Source organism: Oncorhynchus mykiss, chromosome 9 (genome assembly GCF_057628025.1).
Source record: "Oncorhynchus mykiss isolate SJ-2025 chromosome 9, ASM5762802v1, whole genome shotgun sequence".
Lineage (NCBI taxonomy): Eukaryota > Metazoa > Chordata > Actinopteri > Salmoniformes > Salmonidae > Oncorhynchus > Oncorhynchus mykiss.
Genome location: NC_143030.1, coordinates 62194657 through 62206495, shown reverse-complemented (window position 1 = coordinate 62206495; position 11839 = coordinate 62194657). Strand labels below are relative to the sequence as shown.

The following is an 11839-nucleotide window of genomic DNA, read 5'->3' as shown; positions in this document are numbered from 1 at the left end:
CTGGGATGATTCATTAAGTGGGTGTCTTTGAGGTAAAGCTGGGTCTGCCTTTTTGGTAAAAACAAAATAAAGTAGCTGTGGAAAGCAACCAAGGAAAGCAAATTTTGGAGATTTCAAATCTTAGAATAGAAAGGAAAGGCTTCCATCTCACTGAAAGATGACTTCAGATGAGCCCACATGTGTTGCATTTCATTTTAGCTACAGTACCTGTCGAAAGGAGACACCTACTCATTCAGGTATTTTTCTTAATTTGTACTATTTTCTACATTGTAGAATACTGGTGAAGACATCACATCAAAACTATTAAATAACACATATGGAATCATGGTAATAACCAAAAAAGTGTGAAAACAAATCAAAACATATTTTATATTTGAGATTAGCCAACCTTTGCCTTGATGACAGCTTTGCACACTCTTGGCATTCTCTCAACCAGCGTCATGAGGTGTGATGCATTTCAATTAAGTTCATTAGAGTTACCAGATTCAGAAATTGCAGCCCTAATAAATGCTTCACAGAGTTCATGTAACAGACACATTTCATTTCAACTGTTCAGAGAAGACTGCTTGAGTCAGGCCTTCATAGTCGAATTGCTGCAAAGAAACCACTACTAAAGGACACCAATAAGAAGAAGAGACTTGCTTGGGCCAAGAAACATGAGCAATGGACTTGGCCCAAATTCTGCAGGGATACATCATCCCATCTGGTTTGCGCTTAATGGAACTATGATTTGTTTTTCAACAGGACAACAGGAGTGCTGCATCAGATGACCTGGCCTCCACAATCACCTGACCTCAACCCAATCGAGATGGTTTGGGATGAGTTGGACAGCAGAGTGAAGGAAATGCTGCCAACAAATGCTCAGCATATGTGGGAACTCCTTCAAGACTGTTGGAAAAGCATTCCAGGTGAAGCTGTTTGAGTGAATGCCAAGAGTGTGCAAAGTTGTCATCAAGGCAAAGGGTGGCTACTTTGAAGAATCTAAAATATATTTTGATTTGTTTAACACTTTTTTGGTTACAACGTGATTCCATATGTGTTATTTCATAGTTTTGATGTATTCACTATTATTCTTCAATGTAGAAAAGAGTAAAAATAAAGAAAAACCCTCGAATGAGTAGGTGTGTCCAAACTTTTGAATGATACTGTTAATCAAATGTGTTTTTGTTCCCCAGTATTATTGTTGTATAAAAGTGCCACAAAAGTGGTCCCTGTGTGTCAATTTGATTCTGACTGGCCTGAAATGCCCCCTCCTCCCTCCTACCATGACAAAACCCCTGATAAGATGATGATCAATATTTGGAATGAGCAGCACCAACGTGATGAAGACACAACTTTCGCTACAAGGGATACCTATGAAAGATTGTCAAAGGAGAAAAACGGAGCTAACACATCTGAATTCTATTGCACTGAAAGAGGTAAGCTGACACTTAAACTATCTGATGAATATATATTTTATTTTGATGATAATGAGGTAAAGCACAAAACACATATGACATGACCAAAACTTGATACATAGTAATGAATGCATGCAATGCCATAAGATTAAGGAGAAGTCAAGTCTAACAATACATGTAATGACAGGAGGTAGGAAGGAGTGTACATTTTCTCTGCTTTTGTTGAATGTTAAAATCACTGTGATAGTAATCTATTATTCAGTTCACTTCTTTTGAACCAAAGATATCCTGTTTCCACAGCCGTCACTAACTCACCATGTCCCCTGCGGCCACAACTAACCTGGGGTACACCCCACCAGATGGAGGCTGGGGCTGGGCTGTGGTCTTTGGTGCCTTCATTTCCATCGGGTTCTCCTATGCCTTTCCCAAATCTCTCACCATCTACTTCAAGGAGATTCAGATGTACTTCAGTGTCTCCTACAGTGAGATTGCATGGGTGTCCTCAATCATGCTGGCTGCCATGTACGCAGGAGGTAAGTGTACACTGTGTGTGCATGTCATGGCTTATGGGGTATCACAATGTGTCAATAGGAATGTTATTTGTCCAACACACACTTTGGGCTGATTTCTGATTTTTTTTAGTCCAAGGCTAGGTTCTATGTCTGTGAAACAGTGCCATTGTGTAAATAAAGGCAACAGCCACTGAAAGGTAATTATATGTGATTATAAACTGGGTTGTTCGTGTCCAACATGCTGATTGGCTGACAGCCGTGGTATATCAGATTGCATAACACGGGTATGACAAAACGTGTTATTTTACAGTTCTAATTACGTTGGTAACGAGTTCATAATAACAATAAAGTACCTTGGGGGTTTGTGGTATATGGCCAATATACCATGGCTAAGGGCTGTATCCAGGCACTCTCCTTTGCGTCGTGCATAAGAACAGCCCTTAGCCATGGTATATTGGCCATATACCACACCCCTTCGTACCTTATTGCTTAAATATAGCGCTTTTCCTCTCATTATCTTTGCAGGTCCAGTGAGCAGTATACTGGTCAACCGCTATGGTTGCCGAACTGTGGTTATCATTGGTGGGCTCATGGTTGGGGCGTCTATGGTTGCTGCTTCCTTTGGCACTACGATTATACATCTGTATTTATTAGTTGGAGTCATTGGAGGTATTTATTTGAATGTTTTCTTAAAATGTTGTCATTATTATGAAAATGTGTAGAATGTATTTATAATCACCAGTTTTCTTTGTTATGGGCTTAAAGCCACGAAAACCACAAATCTCAATCAATATCAGGCATGTGTTGTGTAATGTTTTTATAAATGTTTCTCTTTCTAGTTCTGACTGGGTAGGGAGGGAACTGAGTGGTTGGTTTCCGAGTAGATATGTTATGTACGTCAGAAGGCCGTGTCACTCATAGGGAGGAATAGTCTTTGATCACTCAGGGTCAATGCGCTAGGGAGCCTCTACACTCTCTCCCTCTTTCAGTTCAAGGACCTTCACTATGGGGCCTGCCTGTCTGTTAGGCCATTTTATCACAAAGGTTGCTTTGGGATATTCTTCCCCAACTCTGATGAGTCAATAATTTTACATGCATGGTATTTGGAAAACTATCATACCAGCAAACAATGCTTTAGTGAAGTATTCTCAGATAGGGTAAGGATTGTTGAAATGTCAATAAACTGCCCTGCTGGAAAAACTAAATGGAGAGGAAGAGAGCTCTAAAGAGAAACCACAGCAACTTGAATGTAAGCTCAGCTTCAGACAATTTGTACTCGGACTGACAGTTGTGACGTTTGAGTGGCATGTTATCTGACAGATTGGCAGAGGATAGTTTAAATCTTCAAGAGGTTCAGGGTGACACCATCACTGTCATACGGCCAATGTAAATGGAATTCATTAATTCATTGATGATGGATTGATAAAGCAACCTTTCTTCTCTACAGGTTTTGGCCTATCTTTCAACCTACAGCCTTCCCTTACAATCATAGGAAAGTACTTCCAGGTGAAAAGGCCAATTGCAAACGGCCTGGCCATGGCAGGAAGTCCAGTATTCCTCTCCACTCTGGCTCCACTCAATCAGTTCCTGTTTGATAACTTTGGATGGAGGGGAGCCTTTATGATCCTGGGAGCCATAGTGATGAACTGCTGCGTTGCTGGGGCCCTGATGAGACCCGTTAACATGAAAACAGTCCAAAAACATCCTGTCACAGCCTCCAAAGGAACAACTGCCAAGAAGGCTGGGTCCACTGAGAACAACGCTAACCCTGAGGCAGGGGACCTTCTAACTGAAACAGAGCAGAAGCAGAAGATAGGTGGCTGTGCAGACAAATTAATGGACCTCTCTCTCTTTAAACACAGAGGCTTCATCATCTACCTCATAGGCAATGTGGTCATGTTTTTTGGCTTCTTTGCTCCAGTGGTCTTTCTCCCCTCATATGCCAAAGGTATTGGGATTGATAACTACCAGGCCGCTTTCCTTCTCTCCATCTTTGCCTTCGTGGACATGTTTGCCAGGCCAGGCACCGGCCTCATCGCCAACACCAAATGGATTAGACCCAGGATCCAGTACTTCTTCAGTTTCTCTGTGGCGTACAACGGTGTGTGTCACCTCCTCTGCCCGTTCCTTGCGGTATACCTGGGGTACGCAGGCCTGGTGGTTTATGCTGTATTCTTTGGTGTGGCGTTTGGGATGGTGTGTGCTCTGCTCTTTGAGGTCCTGATGGATCTGGTGGGAGCACAGCGGTTCTCAAGCGCTGTAGGACTGGTCACCATCCTCGAGTGTGGCCCTGTGCTTCTGGGTCCCCCAATTTCAGGTGAGTGAAGGAAATGTATTCATAATTAAAAAAAAAAAAATCCCCCAATTTCGATCTTGTCTCATCTCTACAACTCCACAATGGGCTCAGGAGGCGAAGGTCGAGTCATGCGTCCTCCGTAACATGACCAGCTAAACCGCGCTTCTTAACACCCACCCACTTAACCCAGAAGCCAGCCGCACCAATGTGTCGGAGGAAACACTGTTCACCTGACAACCAATGTCAGCTTGCAGGTGCCCGGCCTTCCACAGGGAGTCGGTAGAGCGCGATGAGCCAAGTAAATGCTCCCGGCTAAACCCTCCCCTAACCCAGATGATGTTGGTCCAATTATGTGCCTCCCTATGGGACTCCCGATCATCTCATATGTATATATTATCTCACATGTATATACTGTACTCGATACCATCTACTGCATCTTGCCTATGCCGTTCTGTACCATCACTCATTCATATATCTTTATGTACATATTCTTTATCCCTTTACACTTGTGTGTATAAGGCAGTAGTTGTGGAATTGTTAGGTTAGATTACTTGTTGGTTATTACTGCATTGTCGGAACTAGAAGCACAAGCATTTCGCTACACTCGCATTAACATCTGCTAACCATGTGTATGTGACAAATACATTTGATTTGATTAGATTAGATTTTGATCACTGCTGGTTGTGATACAGCCAGTGTCTTTAGTGAGTATTCATACATTTTAAAGATGCTTGTGTATATACAGTGCCTTCCGAAAGTATTCAGACTCCTTGACTTTTTCCAAATGTTGTTATATTACAGCCTTATTCTATAATGGATAAAAAAAATAAAACCGAAAACAGGTTTTTAGAAATGTTTGCAAATGTATTAAAAATAAAAACAGAAATACCTTATTTACATAAGTATTCAGACCAACAGTCTTGAAGGAGTTCCCACATATGCTGAGCACTTGTTGGCAGCGTTTCCATTGATCATCCTTGAGATATTTATACAACTTGATTGGAGTCCACCTGTGGTAAATTCAATAGATTGGACATGATTTGGAAAGGCTATATAAGGTCCCACGGTCTATATAAGGTCCCACGGTTGACAGTGCATGTCAGAGCAAAAACCAAGTCATGAGGTGGAAGGAATTGTCCGAAGAGCTCCGAGACAGGATTGTGTCGAGGCACAGATCAGGGGAAGGGTACCAAAACATTTCTGCAGCATTGAAGGTCCCCAAGAACACAGTGGCCTGTGTTCTTTGGAATCACCCAGATTCTTCCAAGAGCTGGCCGCCTGGCCAAACTGAGCAATCGTGGGAGAAGGGCCTTGGTCAGGGAAGTGACCAAAAACCCGATGGTCACTCTGACAGTGCTCTAGTGTTCCTCTGTGGAGATAGGAGAACCTTCCAGAAGGACAACCATCTCTGCATCACTCCACCAATCAGGCCTTTATGGTAGTGTGGCCAGATGGAAGCCACTCCTCAGTAAAAGGCACATGACAGCCCACTTGGAGTTTGCCAAAAGTCACCTAAAGAATCTCAGACCATGAGAAACAAGATTGTCTGTTCTTATCAAATCTAGATTGAACTCTTTGGCCTGAATGCCAAGTGTCACGTCTGGAGGAAACCTGGCACCATCCCAACGGTGTAGCATGGTGGTGGCAGCATCATGCTGTGGGGATGTTTTTCAGATGCAGGGACTGGGAGACTAGTAAGGATCGAGGAAAAGATTAACGGAGCAAAGTACAGAGAGATCCTTGATGAAAACCTGCTCAGGAGCTCAGACATGGGTGAAGGTTCACCTTTCAACAGGACAACGACCCTAAGCACACAGCCAAGACAACGCAGTAGTGGCTTGGGGACAAATCTCTGAATGTCCTTGAGTGGCCCAGCTAGAACCCGTACTTGAACCCGATTGAACATCTCAGGAGAGACCTGAAAATAGCTGCAGAAACGCTCCCCATCCAACCTGACAGAGCTTGAGAGGAGAAACTCTCCAAATACAGATGTGCCAAGCTTGTAGCGTCATGCCTAAGAAGATACGAGGCTGTAATTGCTACCAAAGGTGCTTCAATAAAGTACTGAGCAAAACGTCTGAATACTTACAGTATGTAAATGTCATATTTCTTTTTTTCTTTTTTTATACATTTGCAAAAATGTATAAAAACCTGTTTTTGCTTTGTCATTATGGGGTATTGTGTGTAGATTGATGAGGGGGAAAATTTATTAAAAAATATATATAATATATATAATAAATGGCTGCTACTCTCTCTACAGGGTTTTTGGTGGATGTCTTTGACGACCACAAATACATGTATTGGGCATGTGGTGCCATGATGCTGGCACCTGGCATCTTTCTCTTCATCATGAACTACTTCAATTACAAACAACTGGACCAGGAGGAGAGGGAGAGACAGAGTGGAGCCATTGGGATGCAGTCTGTTAAGCAGTCTGTAGCGGAGGAGGCAGAAGCAAGGAAGAAGGAGATGAAAATGACTAAGGATGAGGAAATGGCAGAAGGGACAGGGGACTAAGGGGTTTATTAATGGGTTAATGTTGATGTTCATTATTTAGACCTGGGTTCAAATATTATTTCAAATATCTCAATTACTTTCACAAACATTTTGAATTAAGAATTCAGATATTTTTTATTTGAAAGGTAAGTAGTTTAACATTGGAATGTATTTGGAAATAGAATTGGAAAGTTTTGGCATGTATTTAAAATGACTCAAATACACTGACTCAAATACACTTTAACCCAGGTATTTGAAAATAATATTTGCATTAAGTATTTAAAAATACTTTCAAATTCTTCCAATTGTAGTAGTTGATTTGTATATTTTAACATTTTATATTTTTTATATGTATTTTTGTGTTGAGGTTGTTGAAATATTTGTATCATACTCTGTTTGCCAAATAAGCAATCATGTCTACCCAAAGGCAATGTAAATACAATATGATTCTTGCAAATAAAATGGCACAACTTCATCAGTACTATGTGGAGGAAGCTGTAACCCACATATTTATGACCAAAAGATGGCAGTACAGGCCTACTACAGTAAAAAAGGTTCTCTGATCACATCAGGAGTTCAGTACGCCTGTCCTCGAGGGTTGTAGTCCTGCTGGTTTTCATATCTCCCTGGCACTTCATTGCCTAATGAATGGATATCACTGATTGGCTAGGGAATTGTTTTTATTTCTCGGAATAATATTATATTACTGTAAATTATGTTTACATGACCTTGACATGCAGAACATCTCTCAATATCCCCCTCAACTGTGGTATTCAATGTAGGCGGGTGTTACTAGTTTATATGCACCAGACCAAATAAATGTTGCCGTGAAAATGATCTGGTCTGGCCTCATTGAACCGTGTTCAAAATACCTAATCAACATAGCTTTCTAGTGTGGTCATTATAAAAGATCAATGCTCACCATTACACATAGATGTCCTCATCATTGCACATAGATGTCCTCATCATTACACATAGATGTCCTCATCATTACACATAGATGTCCTCATCATTACACATAGATATCCTCATCATTACACATAGATGTCCTCATCATTACACATAGATGTTCTCATCATTACTCATAGATGTCCTCATCATTACATACATTTTAAGGCAGAAATTGCCTCTCTTAGATGGCAGGAACATTGTTAATCAGAGAAACCTGAAAATCTGATAGGAAACACATGTAACTGCCAGAGAAAGATCTATCTAGGGTCTTGGTCTTGTATAATTGTCAATGACAATGTTGCAGCATTCAGCTTCAGCTTCATTTTTTTAGATGCTGGAGAACACCATGCCTCAGTATGTTGTTATTACAGTATTAAGTTTACAGAAAATCGGGTAGGTCATAGTTCACATGGGTAAATTACTGATTGACCTACAATACCAGACAAACGTTTGGACACACATACTCATTCCAGGGTTTTTATTTATTTTGACTATTTTCTACATTGTAGAATAATAGTGAAGACATCAAAACTGTGGAAGAGAAATGACAGTCCATCATTCATTTAAGTCATGTAGGTTAGTCATTCCGGATAATTTCAAGTACTTTGAAAGTTTCTTCAAGTTCAGTCGCAAAAACCATCAAGCGCTATGATGAAACTGGCTCTCATGAGGACCGCCACAGGAAAGGAAGACCCAGAGTTACCTCTGCTGCAGAGGATAAGTTCATTGGAGTTACCAGCCTCAGAAATTGCAGCCCAAATAAATGCTTCACAGAGTTCAAGTAACAGACATATGTCAAAAACAACTGTTCAGAGGAGACTGCGTGAATCAGGCCTTCGTGGTAAAATTGCTGCAAAGAAACCACTACTAAAGGACACCAATAAGAAGAAGAGACTTGCTTGTGCCAAGAAACATGAGCAATGGACTTTAGACCGGTGGAAATCTGTCCTTTGGTCCGATGAGTCCAAATGTGACATTTTTTGTTCCAACCGCTGTATCTTTGTTAGATGCAGAGTAGTTGAACGGGTGATTTCCGCATGTGTAGTTCCCACCGTGAAGCATGGAGGAGGAGGTGTGATGGTGAGGGGGTGCTTTGCTGGTGACACTGCCTGTGACTTATTTTGAATTCAAGGTACACTTAACCAGCATGGCAACCACAGCATTCTGCAGAGATACACCATCCCATCTGGTTTTGTGCTTAGTGGGGCTATCCTTTGTGTTTCAACAGGACAATGACCCATCACACCTCCAGGCTGTGTAAGGGCTATTTAACCAAGAAGGAGAGTGATGGAGTGCTGCATCAGATGACCTGGCCTCCATAATCACCCGACCTTAACCCAATTGAGATGGTTTGTGATGAGTTGGACCGCAGAGTGAAGGAAAAGCAGCCAACAAGTGCTCAGCATATGTGGGAACTCCTTCAAGACTGTTGGAAAAATATATTTTGATATGTTTAACAACAGATGGCAGCATCGCGACTAGCTCTTAGGAAACTTTGCAGTATTTAGTTTTTGTATGTACTATGTTTTATATTATTAGCTCAGGAAATGTTTTGTGTCATTACATACAGCCGGGAAGAACTATTGGATATTAGAGCGGTGGTAACTCACCAGAACTACCAGCATTATGACCAGGAAAATGACTTCCCTGGAACAGATCCTTTGTTCACTCTCCCCAGAGCAATTTAACTTATTCCAGAGGCTGACTCAAAACATTGCCGGCGGAGGAAAGACACTTTAGGAGGCCTGCTGGTTCGACTTAGGAGTCGCACACACCACCCACCGCTTCCGATTATATTACTCGCTAATGTTCAGTCTTTGGATAACAAAGTTGATGAGCTTAGAGCAAGGATTTCTTTCCAGAGAGACATTGGGGCCTGTAACATACTTTGTTTCACGGAAACATGGCTCTCTTGGGATACTCTGTCGGAGTCAGTAAAGCCAGCAGGATTCTCAGTACATCGCGCAGACAGGAATAAATATCTCTCCGGGAAGTAGAAGGGCAGAGGGGTGTGTTTTATGATTAACGACTCATGGTGTAATTCTAGGAACATATAGGAACTCAAGTCCTTTTCTTCACCCGACCTAGAAAACCTCACAATTAAATGCCGGCCATATTATCTCCCAAGATAATTCTCCTCCGTCATCGTCATTGCCGTTTACATCCCACCTCAAGCCAAAACCTTGATGGCCCTCAAAAACTTCAATGGACTTTATGCAAACTGGGAACCACAGAAGGAACTTCAATGGACTTTATGCAAACTGGGAACCACATAAGGAAGTGTATAGGAAATATAGTACCCACTGTGACTATTAAAACCTACCTTAACCAGAAACCATAAAGAGATGGTAGCATTCACGCGAAACTGAAAGCGTGAACCACTGCATTTAACCATGGAAAGGCAACTGGTAATATTGCAGAATATAAACAGTGTAGTTATTCACTCCACAAGGCAATCAAACAAGCTAAATGTCAATATAGAGAGAAATTCGCAATTCAACGGCTCAGACACGAGACGTATGTAGCAGGGACTGCAGACAATCACGGACTACAAAAGGAAAATCATTCATGTCGCCGAGACTGACATCTTGCTTCCGGACAGGCTAAAAACATTCTTTGCACGCTTTGAGGATAACACAGTGCCGCCAACGCAGCCCGCTAACTTGGACTGTGGGCTCACCTTCTCCGTGGCTGACGTGAGTAAAACATTTAAATGTGTTAAACCTCACAAGGCTGACGGCCCAGACGGCATCCCTAGCCGCATCCTCAGAGCATGCACAGACCAGCTGGCTGGTGTGTTTACGGGCATATTCAATCTCTCCCTATCCCAGTCTGCAGTCCCCACATGCTTCAAGATGGCCACAATTGTTCCTGTACCCAAGAAGGCAAAGGTAACTGAACTTAATGACTATCGCCCTGTAACACTCACCTCTGTCATCACGAAGTGCTTTGAGAGACTAGTCAAGGATCAAATCACTTCTACCTTACCTGCCACTCTAGACCCACTTCAATTTGCTTACCGCCCCAATAGATCCACAGACGATGCAATAGCCATCACTCTGCACACTGCCCTATCCCATTTGGACAAGAGGACTACCTATGTAAGAATGCTGTTCATTGACTATAGCTGAGCATTCAACACCATAGTACCCTCCACGCTCATCATTAAGCTTGAGGCCCTGGGTCTAAATCACGCCCTGTGCAACTGGGTCCTGGACTTCCTGACGGGTCTTCCCCAGGTGGTGAAGGTAGGAAACATCACCTCCAATCTGCTGATTCTCAACACTGGGGCCCTACAAGGGTGCGTACTCAGCCCCCTCATGTACTCCATGTTCACCCATGACTGCTTGGCCAAACATGCCTCCAACTCAATCATCATGTTTGCAGATGATACAACAGTAGTTGGCTTGATTACCACCGATGACGAGACAGCCTACAGGGAGGTGGTGAGAGCTCTGGGAGTGTGGTGCCTGGAAAACACCCTCTCACTCAACATCAACAAAACAAAGGAGATATTTGCAGACTTCAGGAAACAGCATCTACATCAACGGAACCGAAGTGGAGAAGGTGGAAAGCTTCAAGCTCCTTGGCATACACATCACTGACAAACTGAAATGGACCACCCACACAGACCATGTGGTGAAGAAGGCGCAACAGAGCCTCTTCAACCTCAGGAGTCTGAAGAAATTTGGCTTGTCACCTAAAGCCCTCACAAACCTTTACAGATGCACAATTGAAAACATCCTGTAGGGCTGTATCACCGATTGGTACGGCAACTGCACCGCCTGGAACCACAAGGCTCTCCAGAGGGTAGTGCGGTCTGCCCAACGCATTACCGGGGGCAAACTACCTGCCCTCCAGGACACCTACAGCACACAATGTCACAGGAAGGCCCAAAAAATCATCAAGGCCATCAACCACCCGAGCCACCCCGCTATCATCCAGAAGGCGAGGTCAGTAGAGGTGGATCAAAGCAGGGACCGACAGACTGAAAAACAGCTTCGATCTCAAGGCCATCAGACTGTTAAAGAGCCATCACTAGAACATTAGAGGCTGCTGCCTGTAGGCATAGACTAGAAATCACTGGCCACTTTAAGGAATGGAACACTAGTCACTTTAATAATGTTTACATACCTGGCATTACTCATCACATATGTATATACTGAATTCTATTATATTCTATGGTA

General features: G+C 42.6%; 1 protein-coding gene across 1 annotated transcript; it reads left to right on the top strand.

Moving 5' to 3' along the window:
- Nucleotides 1–744: 744 nt before the first annotated feature.
- LOC110532449 (monocarboxylate transporter 2-like) lies at nt 745–7536 on the top strand. The gene is made up of 5 exons (XM_036988441.2): nt 745–1418; nt 1698–1930; nt 2435–2578; nt 3357–4226; nt 6466–7536. Exons 2-5 carry the CDS (start codon nt 1714–1716, stop codon nt 6720–6722), a joined length of 1488 nt encoding a protein of 495 aa, XP_036844336.2. The 5' UTR covers nt 745–1418; nt 1698–1713; the 3' UTR covers nt 6723–7536.
- The last annotated feature ends 4303 nt before the right edge of the window (nt 7537–11839 follow it).

Coding starts and splice junctions, on each gene's coding strand:
- LOC110532449 (XM_036988441.2), top strand. CDS start 1,714: ATGTCCCCTGCGGCCACAACTAACCTGGGGTACACCCCACCAGATGGA. Junction 1,931..2,434: donor GGCTGCCATGTACGCAGGAG/GTAAGTGTACAC, acceptor TTATCTTTGCAG/GTCCAGTGAGCAGTATACTG. Junction 2,579..3,356: donor ATTAGTTGGAGTCATTGGAG/GTATTTATTTGA, acceptor TCTTCTCTACAG/GTTTTGGCCTATCTTTCAAC.